The sequence below is a fragment of the Cydia pomonella genome, chromosome 10 (genome assembly GCF_033807575.1).
Source record: "Cydia pomonella isolate Wapato2018A chromosome 10, ilCydPomo1, whole genome shotgun sequence".
NCBI lineage: Eukaryota > Metazoa > Arthropoda > Insecta > Lepidoptera > Tortricidae > Cydia > Cydia pomonella.
Genome location: NC_084712.1, coordinates 7,589,743 through 7,616,801, shown reverse-complemented (window position 1 = coordinate 7,616,801; position 27,059 = coordinate 7,589,743). Strand labels below are relative to the sequence as shown.

General features: G+C 37.6%; 2 protein-coding genes across 3 annotated transcripts in view; one reads left to right on the top strand and one right to left on the bottom strand.

The window, feature by feature from the left end:
• Positions 1–1,022: 1,022 nt before the first annotated feature.
• Positions 1,023–26,255, top strand: LOC133521954 (small subunit processome component 20 homolog). The gene is made up of 14 exons (XM_061857085.1): positions 1,023–1,336; positions 1,419–1,705; positions 2,082–2,415; positions 3,274–4,497; positions 5,244–8,752; positions 9,671–9,835; positions 14,945–15,992; positions 16,412–16,638; positions 17,177–17,342; positions 18,996–19,178; positions 20,531–21,079; positions 24,281–24,466; positions 24,974–25,234; positions 25,982–26,255. The coding sequence occupies exons 1-14, from the start codon at positions 1,292–1,294 to the stop codon at positions 26,162–26,164; spliced, it is 8,367 nt and encodes a 2,788-aa protein (XP_061713069.1). The 5' UTR covers positions 1,023–1,291; the 3' UTR covers positions 26,165–26,255.
• The window catches only part of LOC133521965 (uncharacterized), a 121,477-nt gene continuing 113,164 nt past the window's right edge, over positions 18,747–27,059 (bottom strand). The window contains exons 9-10 of one of the 2 annotated variants that reach the window (XR_009799971.1): positions 19,791–20,049; positions 18,747–19,124 (exon numbers count right to left, since the gene is read on the bottom strand). The gene's annotated coding sequence lies outside the window, so the exon portion shown is untranslated. Of the gene's footprint in view, positions 19,209–19,790; positions 20,050–27,059 lie in introns of both variants that reach the window. The other variant, XR_009799972.1, reaches the window with a different exon arrangement.

Sequence of the window (27,059 nt, the reverse complement as noted above, 5' to 3'; positions counted from 1 at the left end):
ATCAACTGATTATTTAGCGCTAATATGCATCTATAAATCATGTTTTTCGGCATCCAGTTATCAACAACCCTTGTCATGAGAACCGGTTTGGCCTACTGGGCAGTAACCCTGCCTATGAAGCCGATGGTCCCAGGTTCAAATTATGGTACGGGCATTTATTTGTGTGATGCGTATTTGTTCCTGAGTCATGTGTGTTTTATATGTATATATCGTTGTCTAAGTACCCACAACACATGTCTTATTGAACTTCCTATGTGATTAAGTCAATTTGTGTAATAATGTCGTATATTTTTTATTGATCACAAAAAGAGAGATTACACTTACATTATACTTACGTTTCAGATTAATATATTAAATAATTACTAGATTAAAAAAAATATGTCATATAATGACCATTTATGCATAGATGATAGATAATTTTCCACTGAAAATCTTCGACGAATTAATTTTGTGTCATATTGCAAGCAAGTTCGCAGGAAATTTCAAATATTTTATTTAATTACTTACACTGATATACAAATAAACATACAATTATCGATAGTTTTAGTACATCCCTAGTTCACAACTAAAAATAATATAAAATAACAAATTTTCGATGTGTTTAAAGCCTGCTGCACCAAAATAAGGTCAAAAGTATCTAAAGCAATAGGTACCGGTCTTTATCCTAGGGAAATTTCGCCATAATATCCCTTTTTTCGTGATTTTCTCGAGTGGCTCGCTTGCCACATATTTCACACTTAGTAAACCATTTTCTCGGTGGCATTATAACAAAGTCGCTCTTTACTCTGATCACGGTTCACTAATTTCGATATTTTCACTAAATAATAAAGAAATTGCACGAAATACCCGAACAAAACATTGAAGCCTTCATAACAAACAAAACAATTAGGCTGACAGTTGACTTGATGTAAACTTGACAGAATAAATAGCACTGACGTTTTATTTTTCTTCGTTGGCAAAGATTTGCGAAACAAGTTCCATACAAAACTTATTTTGTTCCTAGTTGCGTCAGCCTGTCAAACAGTTTCATCTTCTTTTTTTTTACTATTTAGTAATCATGTTTGAGTTAAATGTTTAGACGTCAGAATCAAGCATCGACAGCGAGTATTTTGGACTGGAAAGAAAAATAGCGCTTCTTTATGTCAAGTTAAAGTTGACACGGAACAAAACGTCAAACAAATGTGCCGCAGACATGTGGTTCAAAATCCATTCTAACAGACATGTGGTTTTATTTACGTAAAATAATAAATCTTTATTTAGGATATAAATAGCCAATAAAGAAACAATCAAAATGAAGATCAAACCCGTGAAACATAAAACAACCAACACCTTTCGGGTATGTATGCGATAAGTGCATTTTATATTGAATTTAATGTTGATAATCTTTTGCTAATGAAAATCTGTGCTTACGTTTTCAGTTCGTTCCTTTCGCTGAACGGATCAACTCTATAGACATTCGACATGCAGCCCTTTATCACATAGAGCACGCGTACACTGAGCAACCTGAAGAAAATGAGACTCACTTCCATCTCGCCTTAAGGAAATGGCATGGACTAAACTTAACACTAAACTTCAAAAAGTTTAAGAAAGAAGTCTTTGGAATTATAACAGTTCCACAGTTGGTCCATAGAAAGGACGACGTGGTAGAAATATTAGAAAAATATCTAAATTTAGAAGACCAGTTGTGCTTACAACCTTTACTGGAGTAAGTTTTCAATACTTAAGTCTATCCTAACTTAGTTCCTCAATGTAGAAGTGTAAAAGTCTTTGCTAACAAATAACTATTTGCTTAGATACTGATCACACTGGTATTTAGGTTCTAACATTTCTTCTCTGTTCCTGAAATATATTTTTTAAATATTAGTGAAGCATAAGTTTAATTTTCCACAGCCAGAAATCAAACAATTTTTTTTTGGAACTGATTTTTTTTAAGAGTATGATCTAGTTTTCATAGCTTTATTTTGAACTTCCATTTTATCTAAAAAGATATGCCATTAGAGGGTCATATATTTAATCATGTTTAAAAACAATAATAGGCCAACTATTTATAATATTATTATCAGTTCATTCAACATTTCCAGAATTCTGGTGTCACTTGCCAAAGACCTGAGAGATGACTTCTATCCATACTTCCCAAGATTTCTGGACATTTTAATAAGACTGCTGAAAACAAAAGATGCAGAAAGGCTTGAGTGGACACTTGTCTGCCTTGCGTTTCTTTTCAAGATCCTTAAACCATACCTCAAGAAAGATATAGCAGTAGTACTGAAGAGGATAATTCCGCTGCTGAGTGAATCACAGCCGCAGTATATCAATAATTTTGCAGCGGAGAGCTTTGCATTTGTGGCTCGGGATATACGAGACAAGAAGAAGTTCATTGAACTTATATTGAATTATCTGCAGACAAATGATGATGTAAGTAGTTATGGAAACATTTAAAAAAAATTCTACTACCTACTGTAGGGTACTAAAATAAGCTGTAGCATATTTCTTTAATTTCTTACTTTAAAGTTCCTTAGGGGTACATAAAAGGCTATGTGGAAATAAATCAGTAAATAGGCTTTTCTGGTTAAAATATTATAATATTCACAATGCTTTTTAAAATGACAAACTAGTTATTAATTGACCCTATTCAGCCTGATGATAACAGGCAGAAGTTGAAAGTTGAATAATAGCTAAACTACTCTTACCTTAAAGTGACGTATTTAGATCATATTTATGAGGGAACATTGGCAATAGGATTTTGATGACCAGTTTAGTGCCTAGTGGGTAGTGACCCTGCCTATGAAGCTGATGGTCCCAGGTTCAAATCCTGGTAAGGGCATTTATTAGTGTGATGAGCTTAGATATTTGTTCCTGAGTCATGGGTGTCTTCTATGTATTTAAGTATTTATATATTATATATATCGTTGTCTAAGTACTACCCTCAACACAAGCCTTATTGAGCTTACTGTGGGACTTAGTCAATTTGTGTAATAATGTCCTATCTTATTTATTTATTATTTATCCTTTATTTATTTTGGGTCTTAGTTTCGGTTTTTTACAATATGAATATAAAAGTAAAACATAAAAGTAACATATAAACACATTATAAAAAACCTAACCTACCGCGCCGTACTATCCGCGCCGTGTCCAAGATCACCGCCTTCTGCATTATTATTATTATTAAGGAGTGAATCCCGCTCTGTTTCAAAAACATGTCATTGTTTTAAAAACATTTTGCTAGCTAGCTATTATTTAGAGTAAATACAGTTAATACAAACTATTTTACAGGCAATATCAGGGTGTGGCCACCTCATATTTGAAATCATTAAAGGTGTACCTGGAAAGTTCCACAGCTGTGTTGAAACCTTCATTCCACTGCTCTTACAACATTTGAAAGAACACAGACCACACCAGGAAATACTCTTCAAGCTCCTCACACAAACATTCGAGGACAGCTTGCAGACAATCAATTATAAAGAGTTCTCTATATTCTGGATAAGTATTCTGAAATACACAGAAGAGCTACTTAAAGATGAACATAACCGAGGACTTGAATTTATTCTGAGACTTGCTGGTCAAGTAATAGAACATCAGAAAGGAAAATACCTGATAAATCCTCCACAGTTTGTTCTCCTGCTGATCAAAGTTATTTGTGAGCAATCAGCTGAAAATGTTCTTCAAGTTTGTGCTCAAATAGGAGCTTTGTTACTTCTATCTCCAAATGCGTCATTATCTCAAGAACACGCTGGGATCATAGTCAAAGTACTACTACCATTGCCATACCCGAACATTCTTATAAATTTTGTGCAGAATGTCATTGACTATACCCAATTTGACATGCATATATTGCCACCTTTTTTGAAGTATCTCATGCAAACTGATTTTGACAAAGATGCAATGAGCACACTTAGTAAAATATGTCTCAGAAAATCACCACTCTCCATGAATGGTATAAAGCTTTTTGAGTGGGTTAAGTATCCCCTTGATTTTGGGCCAAGCCTCCCTATGTTTATGGAGCACTTCTCAAGTATAATTAATGATGACATTAACAGTATTATTGATAACCCACTAAAACTCATGAATGTCCTGTTCTGCCTGCCACACATTGAGAAAATAGACATTGATAGTTGTGTGACTGCATTGAGACAACTTATATCCAAACTGGTTAACATATTAACAAGTTACAACCTGGAAAACCAGTCAGGTGGTAATAAATACCACTGCAGCACTACAGAACTATCTAAAAGCGCAAGAAAAGTCCTATTCATACTCGCAAATGCAATGGAAAGTGCTATTCACATTTCCAGCTGTAGAAATTTGAAAGCAATTTGTGACATAGATACACTATTGCCTGTGATATTGCCATATGCTGCAGATCCTAACTACTTAGTGGCATTACATTTGACAGATTTGTACCTGACAGCATGTGAGCAAGACAACAGTCTGTCTTCTCCTGTACTGGCACTGATTGATTCTTATCTCAATGGCAATGTTTCTTCGCCATTTCATGTGGTGAGTGCTTTTATGCAGATCTGTTTCTTTATGTAACCGATTTTTTAGTTCTAGTGATCTCTAGCCCTAGCAGGCTGCTCTCCACTTGTAGTGCTTACCAGTGTTGGCCGATTCAGAATTGACCATATTGAACCGTAAACCGCAACGTATGGTTACAGTTTACTGAGTTTACGGTTCAATTTGATTTTCAATATGGTCAATTCTAATTAACATTCGGCCAACACTGGCGCTTACTAAGATGCAAAAAACTATTGTTTGTATTAGATATCTAAATTCTAAGACAAAGTTATGCTTCGAGTTAGACAACTAATGTAGATGGCGCTTTGTGTATTATGCGATAATTCTGATTGTCAGAAGTTTTATGTCTGACAATTCAGTTACCACAAAACATGGCGCCTAATAGCTTCACGTTCTTCAGCTCTCAAACTCTGGATCACAATATTTTCTTGCCCCCTTATTAATAAAACTACAAGTCTCAATTAGTTAATGTAGGTTTTATTCCTTTTTTTACAAATACACAAGTCAAAAAGACGTATAAAAACAAACGATTAATATGCATCATGGCACAATATACATCACGAACTAGTTATATAATATATAATATAACTTGTTCATGTTGCATATTGTGCCGTCAAATCGTTATGGGCATAAGTGTTTTGCTAGGGTTATATCGTTTAATAGGTTATATAATTTACTAAAAATTACAATTTCAATGCCTGCCCATTTCATTTTTAATTTATTTCTAGGTTCGCCTGTTAACAACACATATTTACAAACTCTTTGAGAACACGGAACCACTAAACAAGACTGCTAAAGTGGGAGGCACTACTGAAAAATTATCAGTATTCAGCATGTGTTACTCTGTGGAATCTACAGTTCCCTCCATCCAAGAATATAGAGCCCAACAAAACACACTACAAAAGATAGTGTTCAATACTACACAGTATGCCTTAATAAAAGATACAGATTTCCGCCTATATCCCTTAACCTATATGTTTGGGGTGTTGTACATGAATTTTAAATTATTATGGGAGCCAGTCATCGAATTCATTGCCAGCTATGGGAATTCTCTTGCTACTGACGAGTTTTGGCCGATTTTCCACAAAATTCTTACAACCGCTTTTGACAATGCCAAAAAGGACTTAAAGCAATTTAAGTTTGATGACGAATTCGAATGTGACTTTGATCTGTTGAAAGAACTCTATGCAGAACATAATAACATCTCAGAACGACCCGATGTTTTTAATTACAGAGACCTGTTATTGAAAGTGATGACCAACTGTATTCAGGTGTGTGAAGCAAAAAACAGAGATGTAGTAGTATTGTTTTTGAACTTTATCGAAGAAGAATATAAGAGAACTGACAAAGCGAATGCCCTTAAAATAGACGTAGAAAGCCGAAATAATGCCATGGATGTTGATGATGATAAAACGCATGAAGAAAATGCTAATGATGCTAATCTAGAAGACATTACGGATATTGTTGAAGATGTCAATGAAACTGTTTCAGGAAAAGTAACATTTAAAACCCTTATCAATGTAATGCAAGTTTTAGCACAGTTTAAAAACCCAAGAGCACTTCATAAAGAGCCAGTATTCTGGGAACTTTACATGGAATTTCTAAAACATAAAAACGCCGGTCTACAGAAGTTTGCGTTAGATTGTGTCATAAACTACAAAAACAAAAGCATAGTTGCGTATAAAAGTAATCTGTACAATTTAGTCGATGACAAAAAGTTTAAAGATGAATTAACTTTATTCAAAATTACTGAAGACGCGCAAAATATTCACGCTGATGACAGAGAACATGTTATTCCAATCATTCTGAGAATTCTTTACGGGAAGATGACGTCTAAAATGGCGACGGATAAAAAAGGGGGTGGTCAAACTAGAAGATCTCTAATCATGAGATATGTGGCTGGTTGCAATGAGAAAGAACTGAAAATGTTCGTTGAAATGGCATTCTCTCATGTAAAGCATTACATCACAATGCAACCTAAAGAAATATATGAAAGCATTGTCTCCACTTTGGACTTAAAATCTGTAATTATTCCAGGAAAGTTGCATAGCATTCTGAATTTGTTTGAAGTGGTTCGTGAATATTTCGGAGGATACTTGAAGGATGAATTGCTAACAGATTTATTGAAGATATTTATATCTGTGTGTTCGACGGTGGGGGCTGTTCTGGCTCACGGGGACAAAGTACATGTTGGTTATTCTAAAGTAATGAAAAACCTCAGAACATTAGCCATAGGCATACTGACAAAGCTATTTGACCAGTTTGATAAGTATACTTGGAGTTCGGATGAGCTGAATGTTTTATTTGAGACTCTGATCTGGCCTTTAATGTCTAAATTACACATTGAAGGTATCCATACCCCAACTGCACTTTTGAAGCTTTTAAACACGTGGTGCCAAAATCCAAGATATTACGTTTTGCTTGTGACATGTCCAGAACGGGATTCATCTCTGAGTGCGTTACCAGAGATATTCAAACTTCTACTGGCGCCAAAAACTAGTCCCATGGTCGTTAATATGATTCTAGATATGGTTGAAAAGTTATTGACCTTGACAGTAGATGAGGAGGACAAGGACCTACCTGCTATAGTGCCGTTTAACACTACCCCAGTACCGAAGCCTAGTACCGAATTGTCGATTGAGATGAACTTCGGCAGCAAAATTTTAATACCACACATTCCAAGCATATTGGAAGTTATGAAAAGACGCATCGCAAACTCAGCTAAGTCAAATACTATGAACAAAAGAGACTTGCTTATACTTTCGCGGGTCACAGAACTGGTGTCTTCGCCAGAATTGTGTGACGAACTTCTGAACCTCTTACTACCAATACTTGTTAAGAAAGTGTGTATGAATATGGCAGAAGAAAATATGGAGCATGCAGTCAATACCATTATCAACTTATTAGGTCACAGCACAAATCCTCAAACATATATCAAGAATATCGCTGTACTTTTTAACAAAATAACTCTAATTGATGTTAGGAAACTCCTACTTAAACTGCTGTCTTCAATAGCAGAAACAGCTCCTAAAAACAAAGAAACTCTCAATCGTATCAGCAACGTAATATCCGAAATGAACGCCTTCAACAAGCGATGGATCGAGCAGCCTGATTTCGATAGGAGACTGGATGCATACAAGACAATTTACCAGTTGCTAGATGACAATCAAATCGATCTAGATCTCGCTATGCTTATTGTTAACAACTGCTTCTATTTCATCCGGACTGAAAAGGATATAGGATTGCGTGATGGAGCCGCTCTATGTTTAAAGAAGATTCTTCCAAAATTGCTTCTGAAATATTGGTCAGCCACTGATGGTCAGTTTTTGGTTCGCGATACTGTTTTATCTTTAATATCAAACGGCATCAGAGACTCAAAGAACGAAATACTAAGGAATGAAAGTATAAACCTCCTTGGAGAACTAGCGAGGGAATGTCCAAGCACCGACGTCGTTCTGTCAGACCTGGCCCATTTGACCAATAACGAGGACAGAGAAGTAGACTTCTTCGATAACATGTGCCATTTACAAATGCACAGGCGCGTTAGAGCGCTAATGAAATTCTGCAAAGTCGCCAAGAAAATGACTAAATGTCCTTCGCCAAGAACGCTTACCAATTTCATCTTACCATTGGCTACGATTTACATTTGCGACGACAAATATACAGATAAAAATACCTTGATAGACGCGTGTATAGAAACAGTTTCTACTTGTTGTAGATTACTTCCTTGGTATCATTATGAGGTCATACTAAAGTTGTATCTGAATAAAATGCGTCACGCTTCAGATCACCAGAAACAATTGACTCGATTGGTCGTCAGCATTCTAGATGCTTTCCACTTCGATTTCTCGAAAGCGAAGAACATCGAGTTGCCTAAAGCTTTGTTAGCTAATATTGACAATAGGCCACCAAAAAATAAGAAAGGAAAAGAGGACAAGATTGTAAATGGAGGTAAAACTAATGAAAAGGAAGAGGTGATGGAAGACGATGAAGAAACTGAAGAAAATGATGAAAAAGAAGGTGATGAAGCTGAAAAAACTACAGAAAATTTAGAAGAGTCGCATATAGATATAGATTCAGAATTAAAAGCGGCTGAAGAGGAAGCCGAAACTGAAGAGCCAGTGAGTAAAGAGGTCACAACCGTGCCGGCTTTTGAGAGGGTCACGCAAGTCCCACCGTCTCTGGCGAAGAGAATTATCAAGTCTTTGTCAGCAGGGTTGCTTCCACAGCTCAATCGGTAAGTTTATAATAAATAATTAAGGTTTATTACCATTGTAAAAGTCGAGCCCCTCATGAATGATGATTGGCCAATCTAATACCCAATCTGTCCAGTGATTTTAGTATGTGGGATTAGAAAACAGAGTTTAACCATGTGATGTTTTGCACCTTCAATACCTGCCCCTTTTTCCTCCCTAACACCGTCTTTCACCCCCTTTTTACCCTTACGGGGTGATTTTGGGATTGAAAACTATTTTATATCCTTCCTCATAACAAAAACTATCTACATGCCAAATTTTCACTAAATTAGTTCAGCGGTTATTGATTCATCATACAAAAGTTCAAACCCCTAGGGGCAAAAAAATTTCAAGTTTTGAATTTTTGTTGTTTGTGTACTAATACTATCCTACATACCAAATTTCAGCTTCCTAGGACATCAGGAAGTACCCTAAAGGTTTTGATGATCATCAGTGAGTGAGTGAGTAAGTGAGTCAGTCAGTGACGAAATCGGGCTTTTTTAGATATGAATAAAATCTAAAGTATGAGCGCTATGCAATTGAAATTTTTTATGCTTAATAAGTCCCAATAAATAAAATTCTCGGGATATAATGTCAATAGTGGACATTATATCCCGAGAATTTTCTTTATCTGGTATAATCCAAACCCAAGTTATGAGGGTTATGACGAAGTGCTTCAAGAAAAGGTAGGTAGTGCCAGTGCCCTTGCGCTTCGCTTTGCGCTTCTTCGCGGGGATTCTACCGTGCACCCAGATTTATGAATATCATAAGATATTCGCAGTTTCCACATTCTGTTTTCCCAGTTCTCTCTACCCGTTAGTCCCCTGTGTTACGAGGTGTTCTCATGGTGAAAAACAGTCGGGGACAAAGAGGGATAAGGCCGTTCAAGGCCGTTCTAATGTCGTGTCATTGTTATGCAGGGCCATCGGCAAGCTGACAGAGCACGAAGAGTCCCACAAAGTGAACCGCCGGCGTTTGGGCCTGGAGCGACAAGCGGAAGACATGCTGCGAGTGCCAATCGCCTTGGCTTTAGTTAAGCTGCTGCAGCGGCTGCCTGGCGATGTGCTGCGACATCACCTGCCTGGGTAAGTGTTGTATTATTGGCGAATGTACGGCCCGGCTGTTAGCAGCTGTCTGAGCACGAAGAGTCCCACAAAGTGAACCGCCGGCGTTTGGGCCTGAAGCGACAAGCGGAAGACATGTTACGTGTGCCTATCGCCTTGCCTTTAGTTAAGCTGTTGCAGCGGCTGCCTGTAGATCTGCGACATCACCTGCCTTGGTATGTTTTTATGTACGACATTGAGTTTAAGTGTGTAGTTAGCTTCTAAGGTAGTAGAAATAAAGGCTATTTTTATTTTATCTATGTAGTTAGCAAAGAAAAAATAACTGTAGAAGAGGGATATAGTCTAAGAAAAAGGCGCGTCCCCGAGTTTGACAGTTGAAGAAGATGGAAATCAGAAATCAGAAATCATAGCATTTATTCGTGATAAACTATGACATACAAAAGTATAACAACATAACAAAAGGAAGAAATATAGAATAAATAAATAGTTTACCACGAAATGGTCCCGCCTCAGCATTAATGCTAACCCAAAAGTCAGCGCTGATCTTCCGGCGAGACCATTTGTGGGTCACGAACGCAGCTGTACGACACGGCATAAACATAAAACATAAAACTGAACGCGGCTTTGCGGCGGCGAAAGGGCGGCGATCAACGCCATCTAGTCTGACGGCGAGACGTCATGATGAGAAAAGAGGCCATGTCGTACGCGTGCTGATAGATACAGATAACAACGATAACAAGACCATTTATTACTTACTTTTTAGTTTACTACTTACTAGCATCAGTGCAAAACATGAACGAAAATAAACGTGTTTACATGGCAAGAAATTAAACAGACATTCAATTCAATCTTACAATATTAAAACTAAGGATACCACCTAGGTGATTAAGGTTTTATAACTACCATAACAATGTGTTAACTTCGCCAAAGTGAGAGTGTTTACCCATGAATGATAATAAAAAATAATCAAAATAAAGTAAAGTAAAGCTTGGCTCTTCGGTTACAAGTTGTGTACATTAAGAAGATAAAATAACATAAATAACATAAATATCACGCACAACGGTGACGCAAGAGTTGCAAAGCAGCGATAAAACAAATGACAACTAACAACATTATAACATTATGACATTATACAGACTAAGATGGCGATGTACAGCGCCATATGTTTGGTAACTGAATGATCAAATGTAAACTTTTGACAACCAGAGTTACCTCATAATCAAACCTGTAGGGCTAAGATGGTCGGCTCTTCATCATTTGTCATCATGCCTATCACGTTCTAACAAGTATGTAAGTGCGAAAGTGACAAGCATAGTAACAAGTGATAATAATGGAACCATGCTGCCACCGCTGGGATAACTCGGGGCACTTATACTAAAGTGACGTAGCAAAATATTTTATCGACAATTAAATATAACGATGTTTTTTTTACTACACCTCCTCCACAAATTAGGACTCTTTGATGCAAACATTTGATTTAGAACTTGCTAATAGGTACTAAACATGACAAAGTGAATCTACGTGATGTCGTTATAACATCTCTTGTAACAGAGTTCGTTTTTTAGGGTTCCGTAGTCAACTAAGGAACCCTTACAGTTTCGCCATATCCGTCTGTCTGTCCGTCCGATGCTTTGCTCGGTGGTCGTTAGTGCTAGAAAGCTAAAATTTGGCATGGATATATAAATCAATAAAGCCGATAAAGTCGTACAATAAAATCTAATTTTTTTTTTTTAGGGTATCTCCTCTACACGTAAAGTGGGGGTGAATATTTTTGCTTCAACCCTACAGTGTGGGATATCGTTAGAAAGGTCTTTCAAAACTAATAGGGGGCTTCAACAAACATTTTTTTTGATAAAGTGAATATATTCCGAGATAATCGCTCCGAAATGAAAAAAAATCCCCCCCCCCCTTCTAACTTTTAAACCATAGGTCAAAGAAATATGAAAAAAATCGTGGAAGTGGAGCTTAAGAAAGACATTAAATGAAAACTATAGCGGACATGATCAGTTTAGCTGTTTTTGAGTTATCGCAAAAAAAATCCCCTTCATGGTAAAAAGACGTACATCCACAGTTCATCCCTTGGTTAACAATCTACTATACTTTAAGCTCCAGTTTAGCTTATTGTGACGGAAAAGTAACTATGGAACCCTACTCTGAGCATGGCCCGACATCTTCTTGGCCGGTGTATTTAGCATTAGAAAGAAGTTAAGCGTAATAGAAAAATAAGTCACAAAAATATGTAACAACTATAAATCATATAATATACGATTATATCATTCTTTTCCTTTCATAAGTAATATAACCTACTTTTTAAAAAGCGTTTTTAACCACTTCTATAAAAATAGTTGCAGTCGTACAATACAAAAAAACGAAGAATACGGCTTTTGCTGAACCAAAGATTTCCTTTGGCAGGTTTGATCTTTGGATCACTAAGATGGGTTTACGAAGTGGAGCCACCTGAATTTTTCATGCAGGTGGGGGGAGGGGGGGATTTAGCCTTAACAAAGGATGAGGTTAATAACTGCGTAGGGTTTAGGTATATAATCGAGTTAGGTATCATTTTTTATTCAATCGAATGTCTTATTGTCAGTTCTGGAATAATATTTAGGTCAATATGTAGTAAAAATGGATTTCATTAAAAAAATTGTAATATGAATTTCAAATAATACGTAATTCTATTTAGGTATGTATTGCAAATTGCCCCGCACTCGCACTGATTGGGCTTTGAAGTGCCGCCCGCGCAGCCATCTCTCCCCCCTCACTCGAATCATACCTCACCCCGCTTGCTAGTCGCGCGGAGCAGGTTGCTGCGTGAGCTCGCGTTCATTTGCCCTCAATCGGTTGACGCGGGTCGCGAGTCTCGCGCGCAACTATTTAACTTGATTTTTTTTTTCAAAATGGCAAAACGAGAAAAATTGCTAGTGGCTGCTGACCCACAGTCCCTAACCGGAGAGTCCAGCAGTATAGATTGATCGAGGTGTTGTATTTGTCAAAGTTATATAGCTGCGCATGATTTGGCACATCATCTGGATGAAGAGAAAGCAGAAGCCATGAGAGGCTATCATGCAATCACAGGTTGTGCCACCGTTTCTGCGTTCTACTCAAAAGGGAAAACACTAACCTGGAACGCATGACAGCAGTGGCACATCAATTTTTAAAGCCCTTTCTAATCCTTTAAATGAACTGACAGATGACATAGTGATTAGCTTGGAAAAGTATGTCATCAAGCTTTACTGTGGTGACAGTGAATTAGTTTCGGTGAATGAAGCTCGCAAGTTTTTGTTCACAAAGAATAAGGATTTACAGAATATCCACCCCCCCCCCCCCCACCCCCACAAGAGGCAGCATACACTTAGGGCAGCCTACCAAGCAGTTTATATATGGGGACAAGCTTTTGACTCCTCACCCGCATTCCCTCCCCATCAAACTGGGATGGACTGAAAAAGAAGGACAATGGTAGCCAATATGGACAAACCAGCACAGTATCTGGGATGCGGCGCGAGAGCTGGTAAAATGTGGATGTAAGAACAGCTGTAGAGGCCGTTGTTTTTGTGGGCGAGAAGGAATACCATGCACACTCCTATACAAGACCTGTAATGGCAACTGCGATAATTCCAGGTACATTTATGTTTGAATAACTTTCGGTTTTAGTTTTCTTGCTTGTTTGTTCCGACTTTTTTGGGGCATTGTTTTACATTTTGTTACAGTTTAATGGAGCGAAGCACTCATCGAAGATGATATAGAATTGGATCCAAAGGTATTGGAGGACGTGGGCTAGGAATAATCGTGACAACTTTATTTTTTTTGCGTTCGATTTTTAAAAAATAAATACTGTAATGTTTACTTATTTTTTATTTATTTTACGTAGTTTAACATCTTTATCGTGCAAATATGAGTCCTAAAATGAATTTGGCATCATTAAGCCATACGAATATGGTGCCAAACATGGAATAGTAGCACAATTAATGCCTCTATACAGATTGAGATTCTATTTTCCTCCAGAGCAGAAGCTGCCAAAACCTCAAAAAACTAACATCAAAAATCGTGGTGGCTCCACTTCTTAAATCCATCCTTGGGCCTTAAGGACCAATCCTACCAAAGGAAATCTTTGGTTCAGCAATAGCCGTATAATTTACCGTACAGATGCAACTAAAAGACACGTCTAGATTGTTTACCTTTTTTTTTAATGCAAAAAAAAAACGAACGAACTATAATTAACGACAATAATAAACGATATGCCCGACGTAGATTTGTTCCACAGTAAAATTAATATTGTTTTCCTACTCCTCTACTGTTATCTGTCATTTATGCATTCATTAACACGAATATAAGAACATACATAAAAGGTTTCAAGAAAAGTCTATATTGTCTATTCCTCATAAAAGCTCTTGGGCTTTTAATCGCTATAACGTTACTGCGATTAATGGCTACCAACCTAACAAAACCAAAACGAATACAGTTTTAAACTAAGTGCATTGCTGCCAACTTACAAAATATTCATTTGGTTGCATAGTAAAAATAATTACTTCATAAGTCAGAAACACGCATGTGACACCTGTAATATAGCAACACCCATAGACTACGAAGACCGCTTAGCGTTGCTTGTTAGTCTCCGTAGGCTACGGTGGCCAAAATTGAGAAAAACTGTCCAAAAATTTAATTTATCTTTGTTGACTCGTAGGAAAAATATTGTATGCAACGTTGTATAAGTAGGTCAAAAAATGCTCGTGGCGTATTCCTTTACAATGTTCGCCTACGCCTTCGGCTCCGGCTCACATTGTAATTCACGCCACTCGCCTTTTTTGACCCTTCTTATACAACTGTTGCATAAAATACCCATAACGATACCCAACTCTGCGTTCATAGTTTCTGACCTGAATATTACTTATATAGTATAATATGGCTATTTCGAGACCTTCATATTTGTGTTATTTAGCATTATATATGTGGAAGCGTAATTTGCATCTAGTAGATAAATCTATTAACCTATGTATTTTAGGCAGTAAGCATCCCGAATAAAATAAAAAAGAATAAATAAATAATCAACGATCACAATATATTGTTCGTCATACATACAACACTATGATGTCTATGATAGATACTATTATATATCGTTATTACTTTTTTCAGCATCATCATAAAACTCTGTTCATTCCTGAAATCGCCACTGAAACAAGTGCGAATCACAGCTCGTGACATCGTCAAGAAAATCATGGTCACCATCGGAACTGCCTACATAGGCATCCTGCTCGAACACCTCACTCTACTCCTCACGAGAGGATTCCAAGTCCATGTATTAGTAGCCACTATACATTCCGTCTTAGATGCTTTGAAAACAGATTTCAAACCTGGAGAACTGAACGAGAATTTAGATTATATTCTAGATGTTTGTACTAATGATCTGTTTGGAGCATTATCTGAAGAAAAAGAGGTTGATAAACTACATTATAAAACCCCAGAAGCTAAACCTAGTAAAAAGAGTTATGTGACTTTGATGATAGTATCGCAAAACATAACAGAATCATGCCTTATCAACTTACTTCTACCTTTCAAAGAGGTTCTACAAAAGCACCAATCGAAGAAAATCGTTACAAAAGTGCAAGAAGCTCTAACACACATAACCAGTGGTCTAGTAACAAACAAATTTATAGATATCGAATCACTATTCATATTTTTACACGGCATAGCGTCAGAAAGCATACCTGAATTCGTACTCGGTGCACCTAAAAGGGAAATAACACGGAAGCAAAAAGAAAAGCTGCTTATAGCTAAGCCTGATTGTTTTATAATCCCAGAAACGCCTAAAAGAAATAAGGAAGTGCAAGCGAAACATGTGAAGGTATCGGCGAAAGCGAACGCTCACGTCTTAGTTGAATTCAGTTTGAACATTCTATACGTGATTCTTAAAAGAGAGAAGGTAACAAGAGTGGAATGCAGGGCGTTCGTGGATCCTTTGATACCGCTCCTAGTAGATGCATTGAAGAGCGACCATGTCAAAGTAACTACTGTTGCTTTGAAGTGTATTGGAACGTTATGGACCATAAGGGTCAGTACGCCGACTCTCGAAGAAATGGTCAAAGATATTGTGAAGACGATGTTCCTAATTTTACATAAATACGCGACGTTTGAAATTAGCAAACAGAACGATAATTACCATTTAGTTAGGAATGCATTTAAGGTAAGTTGTTTTATACTATTTTTAATATGACAACACCTAAAGCGTATTTTTGGCACAAAAAATCACAAAGTAATTAATTAAAATATATATTTGAATGCTGATATCTAATCTCACAAATATCTGAACACGCCTCTATTGTCAAGGTGTTAGCGTGTATGCTCAGATATTTTGGACCGCCGTGGCCGCTCCGATATATCTGATGGCGACTATACCCGTAGTAAGGGTTAATAACAATAATAACACAAATCAAACGACCCAATATAAACCTTCCTTGAAAGCATGAAGGTAACGTTGACAGCGCACGTTTAACATTTCTAAATATTGTAGGCGCTGTGATATTGAAGACTTAAAGCGTTCTCCAAAGTTTTGATCAGATTTTCGACATAGTTTAAAATATTTATTCTTACTTTACTTTTAAGGCAATCACAGTCCTCATCCGAAACGTAAAGTACTACACCATGGAAGCCGACCAACTGAAAACGCTGTTGCTGTACGCCGAGGAGGATTGCCAGAACGACGAGAAACAAACCAGCTCGTTCTCATTACTGAAGGCTATTTTAGAGGCTAAACTCGTTTCCACAGAGCTTCACGAGGTCATGGAGAAAGTATCCAAGATATGCATCTTGAGCGAATCAGCGAGATCGAGGTAATTATTAACAACAATTTATTTTATAGGACTGGATGTTCCACGTAGAAATAACTGAGGCTCACTTTATCCACCATGTTACTCCTCTCTGTTTCTTTCTTTGGGTAATTCCCCTACGAATATATGTGACCGTGGCCTGCTGAACATCCCACTTTGTCGCTTGCCATAAGGACGAGATTTGCTTGCGTCTTTATACGAATAACCTGTCAACGCGTCCTTATGGCAAGCGACAAAGTGGGATGTTTTGCCGGCCGCGGTCACATATAGATTATACTATTAAGAAGTAAGTATGAAGCTATTATTGCCCTGAAAGAAACGCTTAAGTTATTTTTAAGGTAGTGACCATGAAGAAAGAGTGTGTGTTGTAAATTCACGTTTATATTTTCTCGCCTTAAATTTAAGTGTATATAGTTGTAAGCTTCTTGATTAACATTAAATTGAGGCTTAAGCACCAGACAACGCCTTCCGTCCATCTCCTCCTCTGAGAAAGAAGAAAGTGTTTTATCTCTATATAAATAAGATTAATTTTCCTTTGCAGAGACGAAGCTCGTGCTATATTCGTGATGTACCTAACAAACTACTCGCCCGGCAAGCGGCTGGAGCGTCACATCCAGTTCTTCGTGTCGCAGCTCAATTATGAGCTACAGCATGGCAGGGAGTCCTCGCTCAAGTTCCTGGAGATGATCATCAGCAAGCTGCAAGTGGTAAGGACTCGACCAACTACTCGCACAAGCTGCTGGAGCGCTACATCCAGTTCTTCGTGTCGCAGCTCAACTACGAGCTGCAGCACGGCAGGGAGTCCTTGCTCAAGTTCCTGGAGATGATCATCAGTAAGCTGCAAGTAGTAAGTTTTTACACGCATTTACTTTAAATGAATTTAACTCCATGAGACATGAGAGTAGCAAGTCTACCTGACGATTATCTATATTTCTATCCATACGGGGTGTAACAGATGACGACGGCCGTGAATCGCGTACTGCTCCGCGCCGCGTCGCACGCTGCGACCGGTTCTCTCAGCGTGCGACGCGGCGCGCAGCAGTACGCGATTCACGGCCGTCGTGAACGCTGCTCGCACTGTTAGTGCTTGAGAAAGGAGACCTAAGCTCTCCGAAACATGTCGCGTGAGTGACTAAAAATACGTGAGTGTAATCCGTAGAATTATTTTAATGTTAGTGGGAATCGTTTAAGAGCATATTGGGCATCGTGTTCTGATTAGAAAAAAGTACTCAGAATAAAAATTGACGCAAAAAACTTTTGGCCTTTGTATGGTGAGTTGGCCGACTTGAACAACCTACTTTTCTACTTCTACTTTTTTCTACTTTATCCTGATCAGAATATGATACCGAATATCCCCTTAAACCGGATCACCACTATTTTTGTTACGCCTTGTATACTTGTATGTTGTTTGTCATTCTTGTAAGTTAGGTAAAACCAAACCACTTCCTCGTGTCTGATTGAGCTGAAAATTGGTACGCTTCCGTATTTTTGATGACAATGCGATAATATGCTAACATGGAGCTAATCTGATGAAGTTGTCGGAAGTTGGTAAAACTTAAAAGAAACTCCTCGATGACAACACAATCGCATTAGAAATGTCTCGAGGAGTTGATAGACTTGCGAAAGACAGGAGGTATCGTCAGCAATCGTGAAAACCGCGTAAAAAAATGAAAACAGTCACTTGCTTATGTTTAAAGTATGTATGCCGATAAGGCTACGAAGCTTAACCTTTTGAACGCCACAGTCGGCTGTGGCCGTCATCGTATAGTCTTGCCGAGGACGCCAACGACGGCTACAGCCGACAGCTTCTCCAACTCAATAGGGACTTACGCAGGACTCTGTCGGGGTATGGCGCTCAAAAAATTAAGCTATATTTTCCATTTTTAATCGACTTCAAGATTTCAAAAGGAGGAGGTTCTCAATTCGGTTGTATTTTTTATTTATTATAATCGTTTGTTACTTCATGACTCCGTCATTTCTGAACCGATTTTGAAAATTATTGATTTGATTGAATTCATTGGTACAGATTGGTCCTGTTTTTGTCAAAACTCAGTTCTGATGATGGGTTCCATGAGGTATCGTGGGAACTCTTCAAATGTGAAAGGCACACATATAGTGATTTTTGTATTTTCATCAACAAATCAAGCATTAACATTTAAAAAAAGTGACATTTGATGAAGTGGAACTACTGATGCTGATCAGAATGGAACTCTTCAACGACGCATAGTTCCCGCTTGGCGATTTGTCTTCTTCGTTATGTTTTTTAGGCAAATTAGGTTTTCAAGACAATTTTTTTATTTCTTTCGCCTGTGTCCCGCATTGAAGTCGTTTTTTTTTCTTTAAAATGATACATGATACAGGCCCAGCTCAGCAAGCAAGGCGACTACCTGCTGCTGGCGCTGGGCGCGAGCATGCTCAACGACGCCGCGCCCGCGTGCCGCGCCGCCGCCGCCGCGTGCCTCGAGGCCCTGCTCGCGCGGCTCCCGGCGCTGGAGAGGAATAAGCTGTTCGATCTGATCACCACGTTCTTTGAGGACACGCAGGTAATTCATAATTTTAGTTGAAAGACATTCCTGATTAATAAACGTTAACATTAAATACTATACGGCGGATCCCTTTGTTTGACATAATTATTGAAAGTCAATGTATTGATTGTCAGATTATCATTAGTCATAATTCTGAAACCGATAGATTCTCAGGATTTTCGTAAGGTTATCCTATAGATAGGTTAGGTTAGGTTTGTTTTATGTCAATCCTGAAAAATTTTGTGTTTCTGAGATAAAACAAATTATGACTAATGAAAATGCGGAGAAACAATACGTTATGGCTTAAAACTTTATGGGAAACAATAGAGACCCATTATAGGGACATTTTAACACAAATTGACTAAGCCATCAATCATGGTAAGCTCAAGAAGGCTTGTGTTGTGGGTACTCAGACAACCACATAATATACAAATACTTAAATACGTAGATAAATTATCCATGACTCAGGAACAAATATCGGTGCTCATCTCACAAATAAATGCCCTTACCTGGATTCGAACCCAGGGCCTTCGGCTTCATAGGCAAGGTCATCACCCACTAGGCTTGAACGGTCATCTATAATGATATGATTATGATTAATGGTATGGATGGGTGGATGACATTCGATACCTTTGGAAGAGAGGCATGAGTGGCCGTTTCCGCCTTTCGGCTATGGCGGCTGTGGCGGGTCGCTCCCCACCAATGTGGAGAGATCAATTGCACGTCTTTTGGAGGACGGTGTGTGCTGCTGGTGTGCGGGCCAGCTCTTCGCTACCGATCGTTACCCAACCCCACGACCCCTAGCCTGGTGATACTGTTTGAGCGGGGCCAGGTTTCGGGGCCACGGTAAAGGCGGCCGGTAGCTTAGCTGGCGTTGATAAATGGTATCCTGTAGCCAAGAACTTTTATAAATAATAAAATAAATTAAAAATAAAATGCAGAGTGCAAAAAAAGTGGGGATCCGTTTAAAGGTATATTCGGTATCGTGTTCTGATTAGAAACAGATTGGAAAAAGTAGAAGACAAATTATTTTGACGAGAAACATTTATTTATCGAACCATGGTTGATTGGTCGACTTGGACGACCTGCCCCATAGAAAAACGTTTTTTTAACCGCTTAAATATAAATCTTCTACTTTTTCCTAATCAGTACTAGTAGGGCTAAGATGGTCGGCTCTTTATCATTTGTCACCATGCCTGTCACGTACTAGCAAGTATCTAAGTGCGAAAGTGGCAGGCGTAGTGACAGGTGATAAAAATGGAACCATGCTGCCCCCGCTGAACACGATACCGAATATGTTGCGTTTTACTCTTCTCCTTTTTTTAATTACATCAACGATTTTCTCTAATACAATTATTTATTCATTCCAGCCGGTACACTTCGAGCTCGCAGCCCAACTGAGCATCCGCTTCGTCAACGTCGAGGGCGACGAATTCAAAAATCGACTCTCCACCATATTGCCCCTCGTCAGCAGCAAACTCCTCCTCCTGACCAACGACATCGGCGCCGGACGGTTCGTCAAGATACAACTAGAACACGCGGACGACAAGACTGACGAGGAAAAACAGAGGGAAAAGGACCACAGTCTGATACAAATGCTCAATCTGATCGATAAGATAACTGTCCAATGCGAGTCTAGTTTGAAAAATAAAAAATATATAAATGAATACGATGAAATAGCACAGCAATGTCAAGCGCTGCTGGCGTATCCTCACGCATGGGTCAGATTAAGAGCAGCCAAAGTTATACACCAAATGTTGTTATCCGTTGATCCTCAAGAGTTAGATGTGATAGTTAGAAAGAAAGTTGAAAGTGATAGAGGTTTTATTTTTGATAATACTGAGGAGGCGTTGAGAAGTTTGGTGCTGGACTTGTGTGCGCAGTACACTGCTGGCGTTTCACAAGAAATGGCTGAACAGGTAAGTAATCACTATACAATATTGTACTGTATGGTGTTATTCATAAACGCGTTACTGGCCTGAATTAACTATGAGTCGTTTGTCTTTATCTGTCTTTTTGACTTATGTATTTGTAAGAAAGGGATAAAACATAATTTAACTAAATCAGGCCCATAAAGTTTTATGAATAAGGGCTTTAGTGTTTTAGTGGTGAAAGCAATTTAAGCCTTCTATACAGTATTTACATTTTATAATTATAGTGTCGGTCCACGCCGCGTGCCTAATACTGATCTAGATCATTAGCATTAGCAGTGCCATTTGGATGTGAATCGAACATAGTATTTATTTAGACTATTTAAAGTCATGCACACATGAAAAGGCGTACTTACTACACTTCAGTAGCGGCGCGTGAAAATTCTGGCTAGGCAACTCGGAACAAAAAAAACACCTTACCATTATGTACTTTTTTTCATGATAAAAGTGAAGCGTGCGCTAGGTGTGTCCTTGCGCGTGACCTTTCGCAGTTATTGTATAACCACCTTTGCCATTCTATTATACACACAAAATATCACTGGTTTAGTAACTTTATAATAGTAACAACGGGACGGGAGTGTTCACGAACACACAAATTTTAAAACCTATTACTCAGCTATTACTACAAAGTCTACAAACCTACAAACAGTACTTTCTTTGAAGAAACGTTCTTTATCAAATTATTAAACTTAAGCCTACATAGGATTCTTGGATTTTTCTATTAAAAATCATCTTTTTTAAAAGGTTTTTATAAATTATTTTGTATTAATGATAGCAAAGTACTGTACAATTTTACCTATTTATTCAATTCAATGTTTTTGTATGGCAATATTAAGCATTCGCGCGGTAAACGCCACTAGATTCAAAATTGTGAAACATTACACTCCAATATAATCTTACCAGTTTGTATTTAAGGTTTAAATTCAAATGAAGCAGCATGTTAATATAATTCACGTTATCGCGGCCGTGTACAGAGGGCCTACCGCGTACCACGAAGTTCGCAAATTGCGAGCATCTTTCTCTGTCACCCTAGTTACGCCATTGGAGTAAAAGAGAAAGTTGCCCGCAATTTGCGTACTACGGTGTTCGCGGTAGGCCCCTCAGTACTCGCGGAATGTATGAATATGTGCGTGCATTTTTCCAATATAAACCTTATACTGTTACATTTAAGGTTTTTATTCAAATGAATTCAATCGCGTGGACTCTATAGCAAACTTTATGAGCGTGTGCGTGAGTTTTCGTATCTGTGTAGTGGCGCATGAATGAATAGTCAAGCTTAGCTTCACTTCGCGCGCCTGCTATGATTAGTGCTTTAGTAAATCGTGTTATCAATTCCAAGGTAATGTAATACAACTAATACGTAGTGTTTTCATTATGGATATATTTTTAATTTTAATGATGATATGTAAGTCTGGTTTATGTAGCAATAAATTTTAGGCAAGCCGGTGGGAATCGGGTTGTATGGAGCCGCCGCCCCTGCTACACTTATTTACAATATACTTAAGAGTATCATATAATTTTTCAATGCAATATCTGAATATCACAATAGGCTTGTGTCAACTAACAATGAAACCAATGGATGAATGTTTCTAGGCGTAAATTGTAATATTTAATCAAGGAAAACCGAAATAATTCCTCATAAAAAAATAAGATTAATGTTATTTTTACAAATTAAAATCAAAAAAATACCCCCCTGGCCCCTCCGCCGTGAACGCCAATTAGAACGTATTACGTCACATGGTGATATGCGCCATTGTTGTTGTTGACGTTTGGTTATGATTTTCATACAACAGAACAAGTCACTTCGTTTTTTTTTCTATTATTATCATTTTTCGACAAGTTGAGAGTGTTATTTCCACCCATATCGGATAATACTAGCATGAACTGCCATGGAACCTGGATTTATCAAAGCGAACAGCAATAATTTACCCAAAATTGACGCTGTTATGCTAGGCCGATTTTTCGCGTCGAACACTGACTTTTGTTCATCGGAATTTCGTAATGTTAAAACTTCTATGTAAGTATAAACAATACTAAAATACTGCTTATTATCATTTTCACGTATATTTCACTTTAGCACGCAGTCAATTATTATTTGAAGGAATGTATACCAATTGCAAATTAATTGATTTTGAGGTTAGAATTACAATGTAAATATAGAGAGATGCTTTGTCTTAGTGTCTTAAGCCCTATCGCAAGTTTGTGGAATAGTGGGTTTTTAATTGCCTATTTCGAAAGTAAGAATTAGAAAATAATTGTTTGTTTGCTCCCAGGGCAACAAAAAAAGCTTTGGTTTTTCTTAAGATTTACGAGTTGAATATGTAGTCACTACTTTTTTTAATAATACAATACATCGAAATGATCTTCACAATAATAAATTCTCGATGTTGTTGATAAACAATGAGCATCTTTCCTCCTTGCCAGTTTTAACCACTTTCTTCGCATTTTTTCCTTGACCGGAACACGTATGAATAATTTAGTCGGAGTTTTTATACTTGTATTTATACACTGGGGCACTATACAGTTTTTAAAATACGAAGTTTCCATTTTTATTTAAACAAAACAAACTTTCGCCGTAAGTGAACACAATCGCTTGCAACTATGTGACGTCATTCACGACGCCATGACACTTTCTTGTGTTTTTACGTCAGTTTAAAAATATTTTTTTCAAACTTAAAATATGTGTTTTAAATATAATTTTTATCATGAAATATTATTTTTTTGGGGTAAGGCCGGCGCCCCACTGCTGCGCACGCTACATCCACGGCCCACGTTTTAATACAAACCGTGGGCAAGCCCACGAAATTTTGTATAGGAACGTGGGTCGTGTACATAGCGTGCGCTGCAGTGGGGCGCCGGCCTAATACAGGTACTAAACTATCGAAATAAGCCATTTTTGAAATTTACGACACAGGCCTATTTGCACCCCTGTCCAAAAGTACAACACCAATAATTTCTTGATTATGAAATATAATTCAAAACTTTGTAGCCGCACAAAGCTAACTCTGACTGGCATTTACTAAAACGAATTGTAGTCATTTCACCATAAACGTAAAATTCGTATTTTTTCTGCACACCGCACTTTTTCTGCCAGTCTATTTATAATTATGATTCCAAAGTTTAGACGGTCTCTACGTAGTTACCTACGTACCAACGTAGTTGTTACCAACTATTTCATTTCCATTACAGGTCACAGCAGTGTTATTCCAAATGTTGAAGCTAGTGCACTCGCTGCCGAGCTGCAAGCTGCCGACCGAAGTGGCGGGCGAGGACGGCGCGGCGGGCGGCGGGAAGGTCAACATTCGCTGGATCCTGTTCAAGCTCAGGAAGGCTTGCAACGTGGAGGTCGCTAAGGCGCCCGGTTCCATGAATATCGTAAGTGCCCTGATAATAACATCCATCCATAGTACCATCTTCTTCGGTATCAGCAATATTTGACTTTACTTTATTTCATTTCATTTATTTATTACAAAATATATAAGCATTATTGTCAACAAAAACCAAGGCGCTTATATACTAGGACAATTCATAATAGGTTCATACATTTAGATAATCCACAAAAAAATAACACTACTATCATAAAAACTAAAATAAAATTAAATAAAGTAAAATATCTAAATATACATTACATTAAAAATTCATGCATTAGTTATAATAAATCATTTTCAAATTAAAATAAACCCCTGCAAAAACTACACACAATAAAATTATTATTTAAATAAATTAAAAGTTTTCGACAAAATCTACCAAATCTTCAATTTCGTTGAGAATCCTCGGGTATTTGTATATAACTAATAATTTCTGTTTCTTTGTAGAGAATGCCAATTGGCATTTTTGCAATGAAGTTTAAATAAATAATTTTATCTACAACTTTTCTTACAGCGCATCTCAATCTTCACCATGCTGCTTCATCTAATCAGTTCCTTCGAAACCAGCGACATACACTCTATAGTGGACATCCTTTTACCGCCTTTAGTTCGAGAAATGTCCACCGGCGACCCGATGGCGCCAGCGTCGCCCGTGAAGCAACTCGCCACGCGGGTCGGCAAGAAGTTAAGAAGGAGAATAGGGGACATTGAGTACAGCAAGCTGTTAGCTGAAGCTCAGACCAGGCTCAATATTAGGAGGGCGGAGCGGAAAAAGGTTTGTAGTTTACGTAGTTAATCAGTTAATCGCAGATCGACATCAATACATCGTCGGATCGGATTTGTAACATCGACGAGGTTTTGATAATGGCCGGTTTTTGCGGTCTAAATTAAGCACCCTGCAGCCATGTTAGAGCGCTGGCCCTATTGGTTGTCTATCTACGACAACAGTTGGATGAATAGCTTAAAAACTTTTAAAAAATTACACTAACCTAACCTATAAGTCAAACCCAAGTGTATAAGTGTAAGTTAAGTCTAGAGCAATGGGTATAGATAGTTTTGGCTTTAGATTTGAAGGTAAATTAGCATTTGTATTCGAATAAACTTGTGTTTCGCAACTTCGATATATGTTTGCCTGATGTTTAATTTGCCGAATTTTCATTTGACCGAACGCGTTTTTTTTCTCCAAACTTTTGAAAAAGTAATCCTGTAGAAGCCATTGTGTTAGGACTTAGGTTAGGTTAGTTTCTAAAAATCGCTTCTAAAAATTCAACGGTTTTTAGAAAAAACACGTTCGGTCATTTGAAAATTTCGGAATTTTAATAATCGGTTTAAAGTTTTCGCATATGAGATAGGTAACCCTAAGAACAGGACCAGTTAATTAGCGCAGTAGACAATAGTTCAGTTTATACGTAGGTCTTTCTATCTCTTCTTTGGCAATTTTGGGCCTTTACGAGTGTTATTCAGCGTAGAATAATTTTGTATTAATATCATCATTTGTAATTTTTTTTTTTTACACTTTCAGGTATTGTTGCAAGAAAAAGTCAACAACCCCGAGAAGGCGGCTAAGAGGAAGCTTCAACTTAAAGAAAAGAAGAAACAGTCTAAGAAGATGAAGCTAGAAATGATCCAGGGCAAGCGGCCGCGCCCCAAGAAGCGGAAAGCGGAGGACCTGGACATCGAGGACGCACTGTTGGGAGATGACTAGAATGTTTAGGGATAATTTATTCTATATAATTGCTTATTTAAGTTATTTTACGTTAATATTCATTGAATAAACTGGTATGTAAAGAGTAAAATGGTGTAGTTTATGTATGAAGTCTCATTTGATTATACGCCGTTTTTTATACGGTTACACAGGTTAAATTTAAAGACTTGACTAGAGTCTGGCTACTGAAATATTACACAATATTTTGGCGGGAAATTCAAAAAATCTTGGGCTGGTCACACTTTGTGTAGTAGGTATTATAATTTTGATACTAGAAAATATTTCTAATTTTCTGTGCACTCGTAAAGTACCTAAGGAAATAAGTTAATATACATGCACTCAAAGCCAGCTCATGTAATTTCTACTTCTATGTAAAGTACAAAGATATGTATAGACATGTTCCGCCAAGATATTTTTATAACAATTTACTACTGACCAGTCATTCCACAGATTTCCCCTAAATATTAATTTTCAGTAACTCGTTAAATTCCAATGTTTCGATTTTATCGATATTTTCCAGAACTTCTAGTTTATCCGTTTCTTTACACACTTGTCCTGTTCATGAGATTCAGGTATTAATAATAATAAATTAAAAAACGTACTAGTACTTAAAGTATCAAAATATTAATGGAGCACCAACCTACTAAATTGCTTGCGACTTGTATACATAGCAGTTTTTCGTTATACAACGCTTCACGTCGACTTCGGACATTATTGTAATTATTTATGAGCTTATATAATAGTTTGCGGTCCTCACTCGGTATAGTCATTATTAATATTATTTAAAATAAACCCCTTATAAACCGCGAACAATTTGAATGAATGACATAAATTGACAACAGACTTTTAACTTTTTTTTAAAATCATTCACAATTGGTGATACAACATTAAAATA